The sequence below is a fragment of the Saccostrea cucullata genome, unplaced genomic scaffold, assembly GCF_032062105.1.
Source record: "Saccostrea cucullata isolate Sc308-1 unplaced genomic scaffold, CSIRO_AGI_Scuc_v1 ctg272, whole genome shotgun sequence".
Classification (NCBI taxonomy): domain Eukaryota; kingdom Metazoa; phylum Mollusca; class Bivalvia; order Ostreida; family Ostreidae; genus Saccostrea; species Saccostrea cuccullata.
Window position 1 is genome coordinate 609224 of NW_026938795.1, and position 25298 is coordinate 634521.

At 33.1% G+C, this 25298-nt stretch overlaps 2 protein-coding genes across 6 annotated transcripts in view; one reads left to right on the forward strand and one right to left on the reverse strand.

The window, feature by feature from the left end:
- Positions 1–1880: 1880 nt before the first annotated feature.
- On the reverse strand, positions 1881–23516 carry LOC134251296 (syntenin-1-like). 2 transcript variants are annotated; one of them, XM_062733692.1, is made up of 9 exons: positions 23498–23516; positions 7050–7104; positions 6792–6856; positions 6227–6406; positions 4591–4761; positions 4143–4318; positions 3789–3960; positions 3284–3375; positions 1881–2991 (listed from the first exon to the last, which is right to left on the reverse strand). In XM_062733692.1, exons 3-9 carry the CDS (start codon positions 6843–6845, stop codon positions 2937–2939), a joined length of 900 nt encoding a protein of 299 aa, XP_062589676.1. In that variant the 5' UTR covers positions 6846–6856; positions 7050–7104; positions 23498–23516; the 3' UTR covers positions 1881–2936. The 2 variants fall into 2 exon arrangements, with proteins under 2 accessions (XP_062589676.1, XP_062589677.1); XM_062733693.1 differs by lacking the exon at positions 23498–23516 and having other exon boundaries at positions 6792–6859; positions 7053–7194.
- LOC134251295 (phosphatase and actin regulator 4-like) overlaps positions 7351–25298 on the forward strand; it is a 29827-nt gene continuing 11879 nt past the window's right edge. Inside the window, exons 1-3 of one of the 4 annotated variants that reach the window (XM_062733691.1) lie at positions 7351–7498; positions 20109–20273; positions 20852–21031. In XM_062733691.1, the coding sequence (XP_062589675.1) occupies positions 7390–7498; positions 20109–20273; positions 20852–21031 (454 nt within the window). In that variant the 5' untranslated portion in view covers positions 7351–7389. Of the gene's footprint in view, positions 7499–14227; positions 14413–15301; positions 15324–17478; positions 17621–20108; positions 20274–20851; positions 21032–25298 lie in introns of those variants that run through there. The other 3 variants (XM_062733688.1, XM_062733690.1, XM_062733689.1) reach the window with 3 other exon arrangements.

Sequence of the window (25298 nt, forward strand, 5' to 3'; positions counted from 1 at the left end):
TACATATTCGCGTTTGTGTGTGTTTTTCTTTTTTGTTGTTGAAATACTATCTTATGGCTTATGCACACATTATATGTACATGCTGATTGAACAATCTTCAACAAACAAAAACCCTGTCAGAGAACATATCATTGGAATATATGGTGTACACAGTGTACTTATATGAAAATACAAGTACAAAATTGTGGCACATACAACAGCACTGTAGCCCACCTACATGTACTGAAGAAGTACTTTTTTCCGTGTGGTATTAATTTACGCTATGTATGAGGTCACTTTTCAGCAGAAATTTGTCCCATCGAACTTAATGCAAATATAAAGATATCCATGTAGATTCCGCGGAATTATGACCTCTCAGAAAAAAGTATGTCTACAGTATTTGTATACAATAGCTTTAATTAATCTTAATGTCTAGCTGAAAGGTCATTTTAGTTGTATTGATATGGAAGTATGTTTACAAAGATATTGAAGCATCCCCATAGTATGTGTATTAAGAGACCACTAAGAGTGGTTGTCCAAAATTTTGAAGGGAATATATATAATCTTTTTAAATCTTCTTAAGAACAACTGTGCTGAAGTAACCAAGCTTAAGGTAAGCATGGTGGTCCATATGCCTCTTGTTGGTACAGTGTATAGTTGTGGACTTGAGCTCACACACTAATGCATGAAATAACTACATAGCTGTGGCTGACTTATTCATACATACAAGAGCATTGATTTATAGCTGACATGAAACTGTGAGCTATGGTACACACATTGACTGAGACTACGTCGCCCGTCTCGGTAGTTGTAGAACCCATCTTACAAGTCATCCAAGACTGCTGAACTACTGGTTGTTTCTTTGTTAGGCCCCAAATCTTATGTGTACAAAAGCACACAGGAGCAAAGAATAAGAAATACCTTCCACTTCAGCTGATATGCAAAGCCAATGGGAAATAAGTGTAAAATAACAAAAAAGATGTGTGTAACAGGAGAAGCGAAAAATGCAGCGGACCAGACTGGGATTGGTGTCTTCAGGGGGCCAAAGTCCTTTAAGGAGGGAGGAATGTGGGGGTCAGACAGGTTTGATCATTGGTTGCCAGATAGCTCAGTTGGTAGAGCACCTGACTGGAGATTCAGAGGGCTGGGGTTGGAATCCTCGTCTGGTTTGCTGCATTTTCCTCCTCTCCCGTTATATTTGGTGCCATGACCAGGGTATGGCAGGTCTCACCTGCCAGGGGAGAGCCTGGGTTGGGGTTTTTGGGGTCAGAAGACTTCTGAAGAGGAAGTAAGGTGGCAGTCAGACGGGTTCGATTGCCAATGGCCAGATAGCTCAGTTGGTAGAGCACCTGACTGGAGATTCAGAAGGCTGGGGTTTGAATCCCAATCTGGACAGCTGCATTATTCTCCTCTCACACGACAATTTTATTTCAAGTGATAGGAATTGGAAATTAGGGTCAATCATATTTTATTTAATTTCTTTCATCAAGTTCAAGTCTTTTAAATAGAATTCCTTTCATAGTTGTTGAGCAATAGCATCTCATATCATTTAGTGAGCTTGTTGCTCACAGTTACTGTACCTTTAGTTTTCCTTAACCTGGAGCTATGAATTTCACAATTTTGGTAGAGGGCTCAATGCTTGCAAGAATCATAAAGTATGAATTCCAAATGTCCAGGAGTAAAGAAGATATTTAAGATACTAATTTTGTTGGGTTTTTTTCTACCCCGCTATTTATAGATGCTATTTTCCAAAATAAGTTGAAATTTGTTCAAGATAATAAGCTGAAATTGTTCAATTTTATACAAATGACGACGGACAAAAACAGATAGCAATAGGTGACCTAAAAAATGTGATTCCTTAATTACACCTTTAATAAAGAAAATACACAAAAAATGATATCATCAATACTTCAACAACTTTTAATGATCAATAAATTTAAAATAAAAAAAGACACAAGTAATAATCAGCTCGCAGTTCTACCACAGAAAAGACATCTTGCATTGATAAATTCCGCTACATGATCATTTGTAAATAAAATTTGCTTTCTACATGAAACGTGCACAACTGCAATTCACACTCTAAAAACATTTTATGCCACTGACATGGTTAAATTCATGGCTTACAATAGATTTAAAACAAGCATAATGTTATTTATAAATAAGGAATGTTTTGTCATTTTCTCTAGTTTAATTTTTTAAGAGAAATGAAAATTAAATGTTAAAAAATTAATTAAATTGCATTAATAAATCCAATATTTACCAAACAAGTCCTGTTTCTTTTAAAGATGGACTTATTGTTTCTTTCACTGTTACAAATTTGCAGGAAAAAAAAGGGATTTCGCAAATAACATAAATAGACAAACCAAGGGTGATAAATGTCGCATAAAATCTGAACATTTGAAAAATCAATGAATATTGTGAAATTTAGGAATCTGAAAAAATCTGATCTCACAGAAAAAAAGACAAATTCAGGCATTATGAAGAAGACCTTGGTCAGTTTAGGCATGGTGGTTACAATAAAAATTTTCACATGATTCAGCATATGAAAATAACACAAATGAAGATGATGAACAGTTGATATTTTTCACAGCTTTAACTTCAATATAACATTGAACACGGACAATACATAAAGATTTGTAAAACAACACTGATTTTATCTGTAACAACAATTGAAAATTGAACATGCAAACATAGGTTTTTTTTCCCCTTAATATTGGATCATGGAATTTCAACAGATCTAAGCAAAGGTACCTATTAGATGGGTATATATAAATATTTTATGTTACAAAACCCCATATGCCCCCATTGACATTTCACTTGTGAAGGATTATACAGTGCACATATAAATTGTATCTGTAATGTCCTACAATATGAAGATTTGGCGCATGATTTCTGGGTCACTAGATACCAGCTCCCCCTAATGTTGTACTGTAATGTCATTTTATCACATCTGTCAGTTACACATCAGGGACAGAGTGGTCCATGAGCTTCTTGATGAGACTGTTACCCATACTGAAAAAAAAATATCAAAATAATCAGATTATAATTGTCAACCTTATCCCAAAGAGTCAAGAGAAAAAAATAACACAACTTTAATATGGAATCAAAGCAGAGAGTAGGATAACAGAGAGGTGACTGTCTGATATTTTCTTCCCAATTTAATAATATAGATTCTTCTGAATAGTAAAATTATTGCAAACTGTTTAGAACGGAGAAGTCACAAATGATCAGGTCTGAGTTGGGTTGTCACCCTCTGTGATAGTCTATTATTGGTAGCAGATAGTAAGAAGAAGGTTGTTCTCACCATTTACAGATATGGTCGTACAGGAAGCTGGGCATTATCGTGACTGTGATGGTTCTGCCTCCAGCATCAATGATGTCACCAATTTTGTCATCCTGTAAAAAAATATTAGAATGAAGATTTAGATTAGAACTTGAGAGTTTCTTTACGGTCATAGTAACTACACTAATTACAGTTAATATTCAAGCCTTTAGTAATAGAGCAGCGTATATGAGGTAACACTTTAGAAACCATTATTTAAAAAAAAATTCCAGTTTAAATTTGTTATTATTAGTAACTACTTTAATTCACAATTCATCCTTGTAAAATTAATCAACTACAATTTATTTTCATGACCAAAGAAATATTCACATAAATTCATAATTAAGAAATTGGTCCATGGTGAGATATATTTGTGAGTAAAAGAAAGACATGAATGTCAAGGAAATTTCTTGCACATGAATTAAACTTTGAGAACCGTACTCTTGATAAATTTAAATGTGAAATGTAAGAAACACTTGGCATTCACCTTCAATCCCACCACATTCTGACCGTTGACCTCAATCAGCTGGTGGTCTGTCAGGACGCCGTTCCTAGCGGCGGAGGAATCCTTCACAATAGACTTAATTTTACCGTCCTTGAACACAAAACCAATAAATCCCTGACTGTCCTTCTGCATGGTGATAGTTCTCTCAAATGGTCTGTTTCAATATAGAAAGGCATGTTATTTAAAAGGCTCTAATCTAAAATAATTACTTTCAAGAAACATATTGTGTATTTTTTTGCTCTACAAATAGGTCAAAGGTAACAATACAATTACATGTTCATTATATAGAACTCCAGTCTTTCCATATTTAGGGAGGACTAACAGTGTTTAGCTCACCTGTCTCTGACAGCGAACACTATCCTCTGTGGGGGAGCATCCTTAAGGAACTTGTGAGCTTTATCTGTATCCCAGCCAGCTACGTCTTTACCATTGATCTGTAAAATCTGGTCCCCAAACCTCAGCCCTGCCAGAGCTGCGGGGAAGTTATTCTGTACTAATGCCACAAATAGACCCTGAAAGAAAAACACTCATTCTATTCAAAAGCAATTAAAACTAATTTGAGGTTTAACTTCTCAGATTGTAAAATTCAAATTCTTTCAATTTATAAAAAGAGAACATGTGTCAATATTTAAAATATTCCAAAACAATTCCATAGATTTGAAGATTTACAAATAAAATATGCAGTAAGTAGAATTACCGATGGTACTTAATTAAATTAAATAAAGTAATCAGACCAATACCATAAACCCTCTAAGAGAAATAGACATTTTAATATATTTCTTACATTGTTGACGTGCCGTACTCTAAGCCCAATCCTTCCATCTGCGTCTTTACACGTGACGACCTCTCGGACTCCCTGTTTGATCTCAGCTCTCTGTAGTCCTTTGTTGGCTCCTGTGATTGGAGCTACTTGCATCTGTCCAGATGAGTTCGTGCGAACTCCAACCTGCATGTTCTGAAGCAAGGAAAATTAGAATAATTTTGGATGTTTGAAATCATTGTTTTTTGTTCTATTCTAACACAAGTACACATAAATATTTTTAAATCAACAACATTAATATTTATATTATATTTATTATTAAGAGATGACTTTTGTTTGTAAGTAAGTAAATAGACAAATAATCAGCAAATAATTGTTCTATTATATAAGACTTTTGAATACATATATATACCCTAATCATTAGACTCATTGAATACTTTAATGGTGATATTCTTCTATATCTCACAAAAAATATTTTTTTTGTCTCTTTACTCCCGGGTTCAATATATCGCGGTATCAAAATATTATGCTACACCGGTATTATTTATAGGATTGAATTCAAAATAAAATTTTCTTATTAAAATCATTGTCACTCAATTTATCAAAATTCACATTATTTGTAATTAATATGAAATGAAATAAAAATTCTAAGATTTTAAATCATACTTATACATGAAAGTTATTAGGGATGTGCGATTTTATCGGTATACCGGTATATATTTATAGGACTACCGGTCTTTAGGTACATATTATAAAGTCCAGAAATTATTCATTTATTTGTTGATTCTTTCAAATTACAGAAAGTATAAAAAAATTACAAAAAAATTTAAAAAAATTACAAAAAGTTGTAACAAGTGAAAAGAGCGGCATCTTACCGTCCAAACCTAATTGTCACTCAATTTATCAAAATTCACATTATTTTTTTGTAATTAATATGAAATGAAATAAAAATTCTGTGCAGAAAACATGGCTGTTTCAATGTTTAAGATTTTAAATCATACTTATACATGAAAGTTATTAGGGATGTGCGATTTACAGCAAATCGGTATACCGTTTATATAAGGTGTATATCATCTCATTAAATTTTTTTGTTGCGTGATAAAAACCATTCTGCCCAGAGTGGAGAGAAAGGAAAAGATACCGGTCTTTAAAAAGTTACATATTATAAAAAAATAATTTAACAATATTTTGTATAACAGTAATCTTATAAAATTTATTTTCATTTATTTGTTGAATCTTTCAAATTACAGAAAGTATAAAAAAAATTACAAAAAAATAAAAAAAAAATTACAAAAAGTTGTAACAAGTGAAAAGAGTGGCATCTTACCGTCCAAACCTAATTGATTTTATTTAAATAAAAATTTCAAGAAAGTAAAATTTTGTTTTTCTAGCATATTTTTTACAAAAATAATGACTTTTCATATAAAATCATTGTAAAAACTGCTTTTAAAAATATCATGATATTATCATGATATTGTGGGGAAAAATTGTGATATATCGCAATACGAAATTTTTGGCGATACCCATCCCAAAAGTTATTCTATGTTATTTTGAAAAGGACACAAATGTAATTTTTTCTTAAGTTTACAGTTGGTTATTTTCTCCTTTTTCCATAAATCATTATGAATTCTTCATGAGATCTTTGGTAGTGAGTATTTACCTGAGCTACTACTGGCATGTTTTGTTCTACAAAAGCTGGGGTAAGTTCCAGACCCATGTAGCTCCCCAGTGAGGGGTAGAGGGAGGCCCCCTGCTGTGTGGGGTAGGGCTGGGACTCTGACCCCTGTTGTTGTGGGTAGGTAATCTGACCGGCGGCCGCAGACTCATACTGGTGCTGAGCCTGAAACATGTACAGTGGATTAATCAATGGAATGTCATTGTCTCCAATTGTATTTAAAAAAACATTTTGTTTACAACATATCATTATCATTTATCTATAAGTGCAACATATGCATTAAAGATAGTTAACTAAATTTTAGCAGATAATTCATAATTGATTAATTGATGTGAAACTACACAGATTTTAGTATAAAATAATTATCTCAGGATTATTTCAATCTACACTATATATTTTTTTCTGCCTTATGAGTATAACTGTTTATATATATACCAAAATACTTGTCAAAGTAAAGTTTTAAACATTAAAAAAACACAGCATTATAATATTTGTTTCCTTCATCTTTAAATTTCAGAAATCTATAAAAATCACAATATTATCTCTTTACCTGTGCCATTTGGTCAACTTTCATGTCTTCTAGAGTAGGATATAATCCCGACATCTTGTTTTATTCTAATTAAAAACACAGAGTATATCAAATTTAAAACATAGAATGATTCATTTTTCCGAGTAAGGTACATGCTGATACCCATGATAAAGGAAGTTAATTTATTGTAGGCCTAGATCTAAATAATGACAGCCATTTTCCATTGTACAATTTAGAATTATTATTTCTATTCACTACAATAAGGTAAAACTTACTTACCGGTATGTAAATGATTTTCTATACTGTTAAAACTTGCTGTCTTGTCTTCTTTTGACTGAAAAAGTCAGATGATACTGAGTTATTTAGCAATTTGTTTATTCACTTCTCCTGAACGTGACGTCAAATGTCACGAGCCATTGACATCACGTTTAAATCTAATTTTAGAACAAAAATACGGAACTATAATATGAAATTATATAAAAGATAAATAATTGTGCAATGAAAGGGGTATATCTAATATTTAAATATATATTTTTCAATTAAAACTCAAAAGAGAAAATAGAAGTTCCTGACCCCCAAAAACACCGGAAGTTCGCCCAAAAATGGGTATTGTGCGATCATGGCCACCGACTCTGCAAATGTAACAGGTCACAAATACACACGACAAAGAAGTAACAGTGATCCACAGGCCAGTGTGGATCCTCTAAGCACCGAAAGTGGCGAAAAGGGTAAATCTCATCTTATTCATAAGTAAATATTGATCTTCGTTGACCTGAAAACGATAAAACTCCCCGCCCAAACAACAGACAATATACACATTCCATATTTTGTTTGTTTTGGTTTTAAAGTTTCGAAAGAGTGTCATATAATATTTAATGACAAGTGATAACTAGAGTACAATCGCACAATGAGCAAAAACTTTCCTTCTCTATTTTTTGTCGTAATGTTTCAATGAATATTTCTTTTGTCATTTCCTGGTTATCATTTGTGAGATCAGCTGAGTCGGTGTTTCAGTGAGTAGCATAGGGTCATTGTGTACATTAAAGTATTGTCTCTAACATGTAGAAAGGAAACCTTCTTATAGTTATTTCTATCAAGGGTTTAGAAAAATTGATATACTAAAGTTTATCCATTTTCTCTTTTACTTGCATTGGAGGTTATCAAGTGCAAAAATGTATGCAAACCAGTTATGCTGGTATGTCAGGTTATATTCCCAATTTAGTTCATTATTAGAACTAGTAACCACTGAGCTATTCAGGTCAGTATCCAGGTTTACATAGCCCAAAACCTCTATATTCCATCCTCTGTAGTTTGTCCTTACTTTTAAAACACAGAACCCATTGGCAAGTTCTTTTAACCCCTGGTAAGACTTTCACCTACAAGTCTGAGGTGTTCAGTGGCACCAAATAAAGTTACAGGAAAGGAGAAAATGTACAACTGGACCAGGAATAACCCGAGACTCCTGCATAAGGCCATATACTATTTTCTGACTTTTTGTTAAGGATCTCCCAATCAGACAATAGCCTAGTTTAATCTTATGCTAATGAATTGTTTAGATGGTGCATGTGATAACCAGCCAAGAATTAATAAATCTTATATTTTGTTTAGTGAAATTATCCAAGAGGGGATCATTTCAATGAGGGGGGAGGGAATTCCTAACAAACAGTAATTTTATTTTGGCCTAACCACTAGTCTTGTTGAACATGTTGAAGTAGGTTTAACTTTAAGATTACAGATTTACTTTAAGTAGATGCAGTTTGAAAAAAAAAATTGTTGGGTTTTATTTTTGGTATATAAACAGTTGAATGGATTATAAGATATCAGTACTGGTTTAATATCGGTGAGGCTAGTATCAGGGTAGTATCAGAAATTGTCTTCCACACAGTGTGTTTAACTGTTTATTCATTTCATTATAATGAACTCAAGTATTTTGTTTATAGTCTTCTAAACAATTAATGTTAAAATTGTATGTATACACATTTTAGTGTATTGCATGTTTTGAGTTTTATTTTATGTGAGGAAACTAACATCTGACTCTTGCAATACCTTGAAATATGAAACTGCAGGCAAACTTTGGCTAAAATAAATAGTTAATAAACTGTTGGTAGTCTATGAATGACAATTGTTCTTCAGTATCTTGAACATTAGTATCTGAAATATGGAGTGATTTGGAAATCCAAACCACTGAAGCATTTCTGGTCAAAATTTGCACGGTGTCTTCCGTTGACCGTTGTTGTCATCTTTGTCATTGTTGTAAACTTTTTTACAATTTCATCTTCTCAAGAACCACTTGGGCAGATCAATCAAACTTGGCAAAGAGAAGCCTTGGGTAAAGAGGATTCAAAGAACTTTATTCAGTAATAACCAATATTTGCCCCCCAAATCAAACTTTGACAGAGAAATATTTAATTTTGTTCTTAAACAGGTGGATATATGCTGACTTCAAAGCACTGAATATTTTCATAAGCAATTACGTCATATTTTTGAAATGACGTAAATTTAAAATTTCCATGATTTCTACAGCAAAATGTATATATTACGTCGATATTTTGAGTAAATATCATCGAGCGCAGGTCTGATCAGGCTCAATATTTTGATATAATTTGTAGAATGATAAAATCAATGAAATATGTAAATATTGTTCCTGAGCAAATTTGCGCTCTATAAGTTTTAAAGCCAAAATTGTTGAAATTTTGTCCATTTTGTCCTCTTTCTAAAAAATGATATAAAATCAGACTAGTTTGTGACGTCATAAAAACGAAAATTGTCAATAAACTACTTTGAACTATGATATGTTCTGTTAATTTATATTTCTAATACAATTTATAGAATTTAGCATATTTCAAGAATTTTTCAAAATTTGACTTTTGTGGGGGCAAAGATATGCAGTATACCACATATAGTTCTTTGTTCAAATGATGATACCACAACCTCTTTCAAGGGGAAATAATTAAGAAAAGTTAAAAAATTGGTGAGATCATTAAAAAATCTTCTTCTTGAGAACCATTTGGTTGGAAATGATGAAAATTATGTGAAAACATTCTGACAATTAAGATTCAATTTCAAATCATGACCCCCCAGGAATAGGGTATGGGCGATCAAAGTTTTACTTGGGTTTAAATAGAAAAAATGTTTAAAACTTTTCTTATTATGTACAGCAAAGCCATGATCACTCATGTCTATCTGGAAACATCCATAGATTGCAGATTCAAAAGGGGAGGAGGGGGGAGGTTAGGATGGGGTCACAACTGGTGATCAAATTTTGCATGGGAATTTTTTATAATAAGAAAATGAATCTGCTGATGAAGCACAAAATGGCCATATAAACTCAGGTGAGCATCATGGCCCATGGGCCTCTTGTAAATTACTCTTCATATGGTGATATCCCAAATCATTTGATATCTGGAAGTTTTTTTTTTAATCTCATTTACGGGTACTTCAAAATAATGAGGTTAGACTGTTTACCCTGTTTATTAACTTTCATACTGAGAACACAGAACATTGAAAATGGCAATGGAATCAAATTTATCATACCTTGAAAACACCTAGAGGCTAGATGACATCTTTAGTATATTATATTTTATAATCCTTTTATATTGACTAGCTTGATGTATGTTATAATTTGATAAGTGTTATTGTAGCATTGATTATTTCACATCATTCATCATTCTACACACTTTGTGTTTTTTTTGATTTTCTATATCACCATGGTAAATAATATGTCATCTATCTTACGGTCTTTCTATAATCTATTTGTCATCAATTTGAGTAGCACCACTAGACTTACTTTAAGTTAGAATAGTAATTTTACTGTGTAGAACAACACAGTGGTTATAATTCAAATCAGATCTTGTTAATGTATTCTAAGACCAGATCCTGCATTAATTACCTATTCTGTTTTTACCACTTAATGAATAATATGCATTTTGGATTAGTTATTATGTACATTGTGACCTTTGATGAATTGCTAATTTTAGATGATTTCATTTTAATCAAATTTGGAGAGAAAGGATTACATTTAAATAATTTTTTAAGCATAAGGAATCAAAGTTGATGTATCAAACACAAGTATTATAACTACATTACATGTTCATACAATGGAGGCATTTAAAATAGAACTTAAGGCATGACTCAGAGGAAAGTGAATCTTGGGTTTGCCATAAGAGGTCAAATGTCAACATGTAAGTGTCAGATTGTATCAGGTTGTAGGGACACAAAAAATAATTGATACTTCCAGAGAAAATGATCATGAAAGTTTTTAACATCTTAAAGACAAACTCATCATATAGTTGCCATTGATGTAACCAAAGCATAAAAAAATCCCATTGCCAGGTTATCTTTTCCTTTCAAACATCATTTTTAGATATGTGTTTTATTGTTTTTTGTTTTTTTTTTGCTATATTTAATGTCACATTAAATTTTGTAAAATGATTGTAAAAATAAAGATAAATTCAGAATAGGAAGGGAGGGACTGCAAGGGACAAGAGAAGGATTTGAGTTCAGTCCCCTGAAGTGAAGTACTCTTCCAACTGTAGTGAGTTAATGAATCTTCTTCCTGACTGCCATATTACTCCATCTTTTGATAAAATCCAGATTCTTTTGAGCCTGGCAGGACTTATACTTGCAAATCTAGGAATGGCCAAGAGAACAAATCTAACAGGGAGGGAGAAAATACAGCATACCAAACAAGGATTTGAACCAGGGTCCCTTAAACTCTTATGAATTGCTTAACTGGTCACCTGCCTGACAGCTACATAAATGATGCCCCCCCCCCAAATCTTTTGCTGAAAAAAAAAATTGAAGATGTGCATGCATGTAAGCCTAGAATCTATCTTTATTCTACAGTAAAGCATGATGAAACAGCATTATATCACTAAATTTTCAAAAAAGAAAACCGTTTAATTCATTTTAATGAAATAAAAAAATAAAATTTAAAATGTTTTCTATAAAATGAGAGATGCCATCACTAAATTCCAGGTTTACTCTTGAAAGTATTGTCAACAAAATTTCACTAATTCTAAAATCATTTATTTATTTATTTATAAAAATTGAAAGCAGTGGACATTTATTTTGTGTTCAAAGTTAATGAATATGAGAAATAATGGAGGCTTAAATAGTAATTCAGAGTTATCTCTCTTTTTAAGCATTTTCACAAACTGTCAGTGTCACAGAATCTATTCAGCTTGTTATTCTTTCTTCGTGTATTTATGACCAGTTTATTGTCAGCTGTGGGGATTAACCTAATTCTAAGATGACTGATTTAGGAGATAAAGATTTTATGTTGGAGAATTAATCTTTCCAGATTAATTAGCCACAGATACTATAACTCTTACATGTACTAGTCAACTTGATTTTATAATTGAAAATCCTCAGAAGAAAAGTGTTTTAATTCATCAATAAATAAATGAAATATTATAGCAATAATTAACATTCAAATTTTGATCATGTTTTTGAGAGTACATACTTGGTATAGCCAATGCATGATTTTTTTTCCTTGACGGATAAGTACAGTAATGTATATAGTGTATGAGTACATGTATATGTTATTTTTTGTAATTAGTTTGAAACATTTCCTGTAATTTGAAATTTAGAAAGTACCTACCTCAGACCATGATTTGTCAACTTTCCATATATAGTTATCCTGATATATATAGCTAAAAAACTAAAAGATTGCAATGAATTATGATTTATGATAAGTCACATTTGTTTTATGAAGATATTACTTCATAAATAAATTCTTCCTGAATTAATTCTTTCCTCATTTTTATTGAAAATGGACTCCATTACTGACTAAAATACCCCTAATGGGAAGTTTGGAAATTTACTTTTAATCAATGTTCTTTTAGTCTTTTAGCTCACCGGAGCTAAAGCATGAGCTCTTCTGAATGGATCGAATGATAATTTGGACATTAATTTATTGAATCTTCTACAGAACCATTGCACCTATTGCAACAAACTTGTTACTGAAAATCCTTGGTGAAGGAAATTCAAGTTTTTACAAATGAAGATCTCAATAATTAGGAGATAATAAAATGTGGAGACAATCCGAGGCATTCTACAAATTCTAAGAACCACTAATACTGGGCCAAAAGACATGTAGTTTAATATAATTGTGAATATAGTGTTGACTCAAGTTTATTGAATATGATATGGCCTCTGGGGCTAGGTTGAGGTGGAATAAGGGCTATATAAGTTAAGAATGTTTAGGAAATTACTATTAAAAATATTTTTTCAAGTTCAGCAGTGGTTCAGTCACATTGATATACACTCATCTTCAAGTAGTGTACATTCATGTTTATTAAAAAAAAACATAGAACTTGTATGGGGCTCAAATATGTTATTGAGTATATATTAGTAAATAAATCTTCCTAAAGCAGAGCCACAATGTAGTAGCATTTTCTTGTTGTGAGAACGTTGACCATCCATGGATGCAGATCCATCGCCAGGGTTCTGGGAATCTGGGGAGGCATTGATGGGACTTTCAGGGGTCACCTCTTCAGAATGTTTGTATTCATTAAAAGGGTGGGACCACAACAAATTAACACAGGAATAATGGTATTGATGAAAAACCTAATGCAGAACAGCAGGGGCAAATTGACCCGGGTGAGCATTGTGGTCTACAGGCCTTTTAGATTTATCAGAATTTATTTGGGTTGGTTGATATTTCATCTTAGCTTTTTATTGGTACAGTAATATTAAATGAAATATGAATATAGCAGATAGTAATCAAGCCCAGTGTCCATTAGAACAATACAGACTGGGAGTGTTAGTGTATTAACTAAGCTGTTAACACAGGCAAGTGTTGTAGCCCCCGGTTGTGACTTCCTCATTTTAGACTACCCTGTAATATGTATTTGTACTATCTTCCTTCTTTTTAACTTCCTGTTCTTTGTTTTGGTCTAAGCATAAGTAAAATCTTGGTCTCATAATACTCATTAAGTATTGCCACACCCTGTATACACATAAGAGTTTGATCTTGGATGTATATCTTTAATCAATTTAATGTATGAACTGCACACCCCGGAAATGAAAACTAGATATATAATTTTTTTTTACACATGTGTATAGAAAATTATGATAATTTTTTAAAGTTAAATTTGATTCACTATTTTGTTTGACAAGGTTAAAAAAATACTTAAACCACTTACCAGCAGTTTGTAATTAAGAATTGCAGGTAGTTATTAATGTCCGTACTATTTCATTACAGGGACTAGATAATAAGGTGTCCATTTCAAAGTGTGCAGTGTTTTCAGGTATTATACATACTTGTCTGATCCCCCATTAACCATCTCTGTGACCTAGATACATGACAGGTATTAGCCTGAGATAAACAAGGGGGCTGTAAAGAGAGTTGAAATAATAATATGTATCTTACATATTTAAAGTTTTGGTGTCACATGGCCGAGTGACTGCCTGAGGTATCAGCTTTCTATCTGGCTGTGGTATTTGTGCCTAACTCACTGGGCTGTGAAACGTATGACAAGAATATAGTTATAACAGATTCCTCTTGGATTTCCCCGCTCTCACTCACCTGGAACATTTGTCTTTCTGAACCTCCGAACATCTGAATTTTCTACCGGGATTTTACATTGTTTCTGGAGTTAACTTTTGTAAATGATGAGGCTACGACGAAAGAAGAAAGGTAAATTCTTCTCTATTTTTTTTCCTGGGAGAAAAAAAAAAGAAATCTGTATTGGTTGACCTTAATTTATGGTTGATTGTGGCTTTTATTCTAATGAATTCAACCAGGTACAGTTTTTAAGGTGAATTTTAAGTATGATTTTTTCACTATGGCAGGGCTGCAGTACATTCATGAATGTTTGTGTTTTAAACTGACAAGTTGTAGGCAATTTGTCATGTTGTCTTCAGCATGTATCTACCACAATGTTTTAGACCTGCAGGCCATAACTTAACATGCTTTTCTAAATGTGTTAAGTTTTCTTTAAATTTTAGGAAGTTCTTAGAATTTTAGACATGCATATTTTCTGTGAAAAGTAATGTATTTTTTATTTCACAAGGGCTAACATTTGAGATAATTATTTTTAAGAAAACAATGCTGAAATTCATATTCCAATTTTTTATTAACCCAATATTTTAGGAAATATTTCATTTTTTTTGGATTGCAGTATAGTTTGGTAAACAAGTTTTATTGTATATATAAGTTAATAAAAGGTATAAACAGTCTTTACTTAAAAAATTATTTTCTAAAAAAGTTCTGTATGAAATGTTTGATGAGTATTTGACAACAAGAATTTGAAATATTGTGAAGTATTACTCTATTAATTGTCACTTACTAGCATTCAGATCAGTTATTTCATCTAATGGTAAACCCCCTTTCTTGTTTTTATGTGTGTATATTTTGAATATCAATTACTTAAAAAAACGATCAAAAGACATTTAAATCAGCAATTTGTTTTATTTCCTGTTAGTCTAGAGTATTTTGTAATTCTAGAATTAATTCTGAAAGCTACTGTTGTCTTCTAACCACAGTGAAGTGCTGGTTGAACTGTGTACAAGTGTTCTCACTCTCAGGTCTTAATTCATTTCTGTAATGTAAGTATTACTTAAAATGAGTTGGTGATAAAAACTGGGATTCCCTTTGTTTGCTGACTCCTTTGGTTCTCTCTGTACTGGTTCCCCTATTTCCCTATTTTGAATATGATGAGTACTTACAAAGTCCCAAGAAGTCATTCTATCTTTGGTTATAGTTATTTTTGGGGTGTAATGATCTTTCAGCTAGAGTTTTTATCTGTTTAGACCACTAGTTTCTCTCTATAGATTAGGATGGGATTCTTTGACCATGCTATGTATAAGACATACTGGACAATCCCATGTCAGGCTGTTAATTAAATACATGTATATGTAAGCGAGATGGTAGCTTAGAATATAAAGAATGAAGTCAGACCAAGACCTGAAGACCTAGCTATAACTATGATTACAGGCAGATGCTTTAGTTCATTAATTACACAATGTAAACAGTGACCCGTTAAATTAGATTTCTGGAGTGAATAAATTAAGATTTCCTATGAACAAGTAAGATTCTGAATCCTTTAGGTGTTTCAGCTGGACAGTCATTGTGTATACTCGGAATTACAAATGGTAGACCGAACAAAAATGTCCACCAGTCTCTCAGTGAACGTTGTGTTGAGATTCAACAAATGTTTTTATAACTTCTTATGATTTGAACTCTATTGACTGATATGTCGAACCCAATCTGAAATTTTAGTGGACAGTATGTGGAATGTATATATTAAATGGTAGAGAAAAAATTGTAAGAATTACTAGTTGGAAAGGACACAGTCTTTATGCCTTTGGTCAACAAAGAGTATTTATTTGAAGGCCACACAAATATTTATGTACAGTAAGATTAGAGGGGTGAGATAAAGCTGGGCCTATACCCAGCGTGTGTCAATGACAGAGTGTGGAGAGAGATGACACCTCGGCCATGTCTGGGTAGTTAATTTGGGATAGATATCATGTCAAACGACGATCTTAAAGGTGAAACAGGTAACTTTATATCACAGGAAAGATAGTAAACTAAAATCACAGGTACATAAATCTCAGATAGCATACTAAAACACAGGTACACAAATCTCAGAATGCTAAAACACAGGTACACAAATCTCAGGTAAGGTGGAAAAGGATTCTTCCTGGGAGTGGATTCATTGTGCTGGATGAGGCTTATACACAGTCACATCAGTGAATAATTTACAGTGGTGAATGTATTACCTACCCCTTAGGTCCATTTCTTCAAAGTTTTCCAATACAGGAATAGTAATCTAACGACCTTAACATGACCTTCAACAATTTCTATCTTCATATAGACCTTTTGATACAATTGATGGCATCACATGTAGTTGGATAGGTATTTACACACTTAATTGTCTACAAATCTTTAAAAAAAAATTTGGATCAAGACAAAGAGCACACAGATGTGACCAGTTAGCAAAGGGATGCTCACTCCATCATGGCACCTGATCCCAGCTGTAATGTTTTAGAGGTCTATGCTTGCTCTGCTCCTGATCTGTATTGTTTGAATGGAGCTTGAATATTGTTTTTTATCTCTATATTTTATTCATGTGTCTCATAAATGTATGCCAAAACCACATTATTCACATATTTTGCATGGGTACTAGCTTGATAATGCATGAGTGATTGGGCGTTTCTGTATTATAATTGCTCATTTTGGACAACAAATGAAGCAGTTAAAACTATTTAATCTCTCCCCCATCACCTTTCTAGATAAGTTGTATAAATGTAATAAAAAATGGTGACTTTCAGCCTTCCAGCTATAATTAAACTGACAATGAATTACCAGTTCCATGGTATTAACTTTCAAACATGGCTTAATTTCCTTATAAGGAAAGGATGTAGTTACCATGTCTTTGTGTGCATTCATTCATTAGTGCAGCACTAATTAGATAGACAGGTGAATGACCTCGTTATTGGATATGCACACTCATAAAGCATAATCAGGTCATATTAATCACTACTGTATGCTAACTATGGGTTTTTAAGACACTTAAAATACATGTTCTCTGAGAACCTAGGTACAAGATCTTCAAATTTAATTGCCTGAGAGTCAAGTGGATTGAGTTTAAGTGTGATTTAATTTCCTTATAAAAATTGCATGTCTGTAAATGTACTAGCTATATAGAAGTGTGGTAAAGTGACACAAATTAGAAAGGAAGTACGTTTTTATTGGAGTTCAGGAATCACTTAGAAATATCAAAAAAGTAAAGGACCCTGATCTGTGGGTAGTTTCTGGTAATGATGATGGATTCTGTCATTCTGTAGGGAGATAGTGTGGGGAAGATAACACCTGATGTTTAACACACATGTTTTGCAAGGTAGTTGACACCTGTTTTATATAGGTCATTAAGGACCTAGAGTCCACCTGTAACTCTGGAACCTAGTCATGTACCATACTTTATAATCTCTGTGATCTTTGTGCCTATGGCTCATGTATAAAACATGCTATGTAAAATTTCAGTTTGTGAGCATTGCTGTCAGCTAAACATTAAACATAAAATCATCCAATACATGTATATAAAAGTCATGGTAAATTGTACATAACTCTTTTTATATTACTATGATATTACTGTATAGATTGCAATGAAGAGAGAATTAGACTAAAAAAAGGAAATGCCTCATGGTTTGACACTAACATTTCAAGGCTTAAGTCCTGTAGGACTGGTGCATATTCACTGGTCTTACTAGTTTTGTTAGTCCATTCTAAAACTAGAAATCAATTTACATGTTCTCCTTTGCTGTTACATGATTTGGTGCCCTTGACCACCCACTGGACTTGCATATGCAGCCCCCCCCCCCCCCCCCCCAGTGCAAAAAAGACATGGGTTGTAAAAGATCTTCAAGGGCAAAGACAATTTAAGGAGGGAGGAATGAGCAAGTTTGGGCCGTGGGTATTGGCCTGGGTAACTGTTGGTAGATCAGTAGAGCACCTGACTAGTATGCAGGGGTCCTGGGTTCAATTCCAGGTCTAGTCACACAGTTTCACAGTTTTAATGCATACATATATGAGGCAGTAAGAAATGGAATTTGTTTTAAAGCTTTTTGTTTTAGCCAACTAGGGTTAATATGTAAACCTGTCAGAAAGTCAGTAAATATGTCTGTATTCATCAGGTAAACTAGTGAACATTTAACATTGATTACATAACAAATATGCATACAAATACAATACTCCTCATAAAGACTGTACCAACAATGATGACAGAACTTGTGTCGGAGGTTAAACTTGAGTCAGAGTTTCCAGTAGATGTATCATCTCGCTAAATCAATAGATAGGACAGACTTTACCTGTGCCTAAGCCTTCTAATCAGGCAGACAAATATTGGAAAAAATAATAGGAAAACAATGTCATATTGATCTGCCCCTCTGTCTGAAAGGAGAGTTCCACAGAAAAGGAAAAAGTCACAGACAAGGAAGAAGGGGGAGGCTAATGATTATAAGGAAAAACCCAAACCACCTGTTAGGTCTTCTACAACGAACAATTAGAGAAATTAATTTAAAATTAAAATTTTAAAAATTTCATTTGGTTGAAAAGCATGACTAAGACTAATAGACTTTTGTACTACGGGTAACAGGTTTAGTACATATATATCATATTCAGCAATGGGGATAAGGGGTACAAACAGATCACTCCATAAAGTCCTGTTTGGTATAGCATAATGTGTCATTGATGGACAACAAAGTTAAAGTTAAAAGAAAGTGCTAGTAAATTAATTTAAGTTTGGTACAATTCATTGGTGGATTTAGAGCCCCCCCCTCCCTTTTGTGTCAAAAAAATACACAAGATTTTATAAATCAATGTTTGTTTTTTTTGGTGTGTCTGTGGACCTCTACCTGGACCCCAAACTGCCCCCCCCCCCCCCTTTTCAAGATTTCTGGATCTGCCACTGCAATAAGTAGTTCATACTTAACATAAAGTATCCCTCAAATCAGCACTTTGTTTTTGAAGATTGTTCCAAGGTACCTTTTATAATATATATGTATCTGTGCATGTGTGAGTTTAGGAATGTAAGTGTATGTAAAAGTTCGAGATACATTGAACATTCAGAATTGAGTTGTCTCAGTATCTACAAACTTTAGCTAGAGTCTGTTTAGAAGAATCAGGTATTATAACTGAATCAGGATTAGCAGTTTCTTCAAGGACAAATGAAATATTGATATTTATATGGAGTCTTCATTTAGTTTTTCTTCTTTTCACAACATATTGTGATCCATTAGTAATGAAGGAAATTGGATGCTTGTAATTAAACCAGTGTGGTACTTCTCAGTGTTGATTTTAATTGCTGTTAGTCAGGATTGATCAAGAGCAATAAAGTCTTAAATTGTTTCCCATTGAAGTAGTCAGTGATTTCCAGGTTTATGTATTGATGCTTTCTCTTGTTTACAATGGGATTTATTAAATGGTGGAATGTGTTTCCGCTGTTTTGATGTTCTGAGAATCCAATGGCGATGTGACTCAGATTATTGTGGTTGAAGACTGCCCACGACCCAAATATTTGTCCAGTTGTTCCCACCATTCATTGTAAAAAAAAAAGTAGTTACTGACGTTGCCTGTGATTTTGTGAATGACAACTGGTAGATGTGATGTACCAGTGAAAGGGACCATTGTGTTTATAGTGATACATTAACACTCTGTCAATTAGTGACTGACTTCATGTTCTGATTTTCCTGGTACCTATTATTTACATTTGCTGGTCATTTCCCCATGTGCGGTATTGATTTTCAATTACAATCTGGGACAATACAAGTATTACTTTAGCAGGGAAGTTATGACAAACTCGTATTGATTTGTGTTTGATTTTTTCACAGACAAGAAAAAGAATGGCGAAATGAAATCAGCCACACTGAGTGCTACAACGCAACACACGCCTCCTCCCGAGAGGAAAAGCAAGTTCTCCTCCATAGGGAAAATATTCAAACCCTGGAAATGGAAACGGAAGAAAAAGAGCGAAAAGATAGAGAGAACAGCAAAAGGTAAGATGTTATTGAACCCTGGCAAGCATTGCCCGAGGCTGATTTAGAAACCAGAATCCAAATCAATCTATTGTTTATTGGTTGATTGAAAAGTTTCACAAACCATTAGTTGATTTATTTCATTTTATTATGTTTTCCTTGTGTGTGAATATTAGAACAAGAGTTTGTATTTACAATGTATTTGTTATGATATTTTGGGTAACATAGTTGGCTGAACAAATGTTAAGATTTGTCAAGCAGTTGTCACATATGTGCTGTGTTCAGTATATATATATTTGTTCGTCAACAAATGATACTTAAAATCAATTGTGATTCATGCGAGTGTCGTGCAAACTGTAGATATAAATTTATGTATTCCCAGTACAATAATCCATTAGCTTTCCTTCCTGTTAGTAAACTTTCCTTCTGTGGCAGAACAGTATTAAGTACACATAATTATAATTTAACCAAGTTCTCATGCATATGATTTATGGTCTACGTTTAAATGTATGAAGGAAGAAATTTCTGTAAAACACAAAACTTTCTATAATGGAGTGTATATTATAATGTCATTGTAACTTAATTTGCTCTTTTTGTAGAAATAGAAAGAAAAATTTCAATTAGGTCAACACGAGAAGAATTAATACGCAAAGGTGTGTTAAAAGATGTTGATGCAGTTTCAACATCAAAGCCGACGTCAGGCGAATCTAAGTCTGCTGATAATGCCCAGAGTCTACAAGTGGAGGTCACACCTGAATCTAACCACGTCAATGCAGAGGGTAGGTACCATCTAAATCTAACTATATCACAACACAGACCAGAAAACATCCAAATCCTACCATATCATGACACCGACAGATACCATCCAAATCTAACTATATCATGACACCAACCAGGTACCATCCAAATCTAACTTTATCATGACACAGACCAGATTCCATTAAAATCTATATCATGACACAGACCAGATACCATCCGAATCTAACTACATGAATATCACGACACAGACCAGATACCATCCAAATCGAACTTTATCACAACACAACCCATATACCATCCAAATCTAACTATATCACAACACAGATCAGATACCATCCAAATCTAACTATATCATGACACAACCCAGATACCATCTAAATCTTACTTTATAACGACACAGACCAGATACCATCCAAATCTAACTATATCACGACACAGACCAGATACCATCCAAATCTAACTTTATAACGACACAGACCAGATACCATCCAAATCTAACTATATCACGACACAGACCAGATACCATCTAAATCTTACTTTATCACAATACATACCAGATACCATCCAAATCTAACTATATATATCATGACACAGACCATATACCAACCAAATCTAACTATAACACGACACAGACCAGGCACCATCCAAATCTAACTGTATCACGACACGGACCAGGTACCATCCAAATCGAATTTTATCACGACACAACCCAGATACCATCCAAATCTAACTATCCAAATCTAACTATATCACGACACAGACCAGATACCATCCAAATCTAACTATATCACGACACAGATCAGATACCATTCAAATTTAACTAATTCAAGGCAGAAAGTAGAAACCCATTTAATGTAAATGCATGAAAGTACATATAGAGGGTAGAAACATCAAACACACATAAATATCAACACACAGAAACAGCTGAGGGTTGGCCCCATTTTAATGGTTGTCTTTTTAACAGTTGTGAAGTCACAGTTAATTCTATCTACTATTAGAAAAAATAAAATTAGATTTAATACATATAAAGAATATTTTTTTTATACTGTGATTTTTCATATAACTTAACCTTTAAAAAATGTGATAAAAATGTGAAGGATTTTGTAATTGAAGGAGATACTTGACTATGACTGCTATAAATGTATAGTACCTTATGTTGTTAGTAGTTGTATACTGATACTTAGTACATGTATTGTAGACATCCTCATAGTATACATTTTTTAGATCCGGATAACCTGTTATGATAGTGGAAACATCCTGTTGTCTTAAGTTTTATTTGATCCTTTTTAAGTTTAAAATATATATGTCTTGTTGGATGTACTAAGTCTAAAACAAATCAAAGCAGGATTTGTATAGTTATGTAAGTTTGTTCTGTATATTTGTTGATACTGGGAACATAAATCAATTTTGAGAACATCAAAACCATGACTGTTATTTGTCCTTCATTAATTTCTTGATAAGTTAATTAACTTCTTTATAGAGTTCATTATAACTGGGTTTTACTGTAATCATTTACATCTGCATCTGGTGTATGTAGCTGAGATTTGGAAGGTTTTGGGGGTGTATGTTCTCTGCAACCCCTCAATGTGTCCCTGATTTTGATTGTAGGGTTTTGTCTGTCAGACACTGTCCAGTAGAAGAAGTGATATATATTTTGTGTTCTGACAGATGCGTTTGTGTAGAGATTCGAAGAAATAAAATTGTTATCACATTAAATATGACCTCATATTGGTATTGACCAATAGTATTTCACATGAGTTACAGAAAAAAGACCTAGATTTGGGAAATCTTACCAAGTTCTTACTTCACCATTCAGACTAAATTCTGTTTGGCTGGAAGCAATTCTGTCAGACATTGTTATAAAAATATAACATTCAATATGGTATGTATTCCTTAATTAGGATGACTACAGTGGTATGAAAGAATCAGATATTTTCCTAGGTCAATATGAGATTTTGTAGGGTAAAAATGAGGTCTACCGAGTATACATATTAACATTTTAGACGAAACTGTGATTTACGTTAACTTTGACAAGTCCGCCAGAGATATGAATATTGATTGACCTTGGAAATTTTGATTGAAGTGGAGATTTCTATATTTGTTTTTTTGTTCCCATTACAATTTCAAAACATGAGGTTTATTGCCCCCCCCCCCCTGCCCCTCCCAGTTGCTATTTACTTATTAATCTGTGATTTATCTCAGGTCAAGAATTCTGATCAATATATATATAACAATTCTATACATGTTTATCTTCTTTTTTTTTCTTTAGCTTTAGTCTATTTTTAGAATTTTTACGTTTTTAGACATAGATTATTTTTAAAATAAGAACTTGAAGCATAATTCCTACACATTTTGATATGATTGTATAGATAATTATATTTACATTTGACTTATGGTCTTTTCATGTAATTATAAGTTATAACATGCATATCTGACAAAATGGAACAGCACTAAATTCATAAGTTGCTTATAGATATGTCAAATACCTTAGGGTTGCTAATTTTCTGTTTCCTTGAGGTGGTTAAATTTCTGTATTCTTGGTCCACCTTTGCTCCTCCCAATCTTCAGTTTCTGTTTCTATTGTCTCTCCCCTCGACATATTATGTACTGACTTAGGAGGTGTGAATAAACTGCTGCAATGTGTGTACCTAGACAATGTTATGACTGTAATGCTGCATCACTAGGAGTAATTTATCTGCAGATGTATTGGAATCTGCAGAGTAATAATGTGTCATAAAGAATCCCTGCTAGAACTGAATTAGGCTGCTGTGTATAGTAGTCATGTGACGTAAGGACAGAATACCTGGTGTCAGCGACAGCCCCACAACTAGGTGTGTTCTGTCTCTTTGCCATCTCTCTCCCAGGGCATCAGGAACCCTAAGTTAATTCTCTATTTGATGTGGATTATGTTTATATTTGTGAGTTACGTTCATCATCTATAGAATCCCTGGGTGATCAGGGTGTGAGATCATTATAAGGGAGTGGGACTGGCTGTACAGTCTGTGAGAGGCTGTACAGATCAATAGAGCCAGGAACAGAAGTGTGATTCTAATGATAGTCTCCACAATCCTTCAGCCCTCGTAAGTCTCCTAATCTCCTCTCTAAGGCAGCAATGGAGGAAACGTTTCTGTAGATTGAAGTGTTGTGTCTGGATAAAGGTGCAGGTTTATAAATGCAGATGGAATTTATCCTAGCTGATGTGATTCCTGCATTATTATGGAGATAGGATCTGTGGTGTAAATGTGTACAAGTGTTGTTGCATGGAAACTGCTCTCTGTGATTTAACCTCTGTTAATCAAGCATTTGTTATACTGATGGTACATATTATGTGGGAATATTGAAAATTTATCCTGCTTTACAGATTGATAAAGAATACTTAACTGTGGGCAATGCTCAGTTATGATAGAAAGTGCAGGGTAAATTGATATATGATTCGTGTACTTCTGTCAATCATCCAATACATGTACCTTGTCACACTGTCATTCTCTTTCCTAGATATATTTTCTGAGGTTTAAATAGTATATACTCATTTTAGAATTATTTTTTAATTTCATGATTTAAGTAAGAATAATTTCTGCCTGATATGTGATTTTCATATAATTACCAGTTAAACATCACAAATTTAACTGCAAAAAATTCCGTTCCCATGAAAAGTCGTCCGGATTAGCTCAAGGTGATTAAAAAGGTTTATATAGAAGAAGTCCACTGGACTGCTAAACCACTTCAACATAGCCCTGTTGTTCAAGATATCAGTGTTCAAAATGTTGTAGTTTGATCAACTTAAAAAAATTAATTTAACATCATTTACCTGTATTTACATTTCTAATGGTTGATTATATCATATATATTGAAATTCAATTTTCTATGACATGCAGTTGGTCACATGATCCAGTTTTCTTGCATATGGAAAGCAAACTGCACGAACCCTTTGGACAGTTCAGATTGTGACATCACATGATGTCATAGATACGTTATGTTGCATTTCCATAACAAAGTCTAAATAGTGCCTATTTTTCCTTGTCACAGGAATAAAAAATGAAAATATAAATATAGAAATAAAATATCATTTTGCCACACCTCTTCAACATATCACTGTTTTCAAGATATCAGTGTTCAAGATAATGTAGTTCAAATTCAGAAAAATTAGTTAAATCATATCATTTACTTTTGGCTATTTTCTTTTTTAATAGCAAAAACATTATATTGAATAGTCCCACCAAAAATAACCTTTAAATCATTCATTATTTCATCTTCAGGTATATGAAGTGTTTGAAAAGTAATATGTTA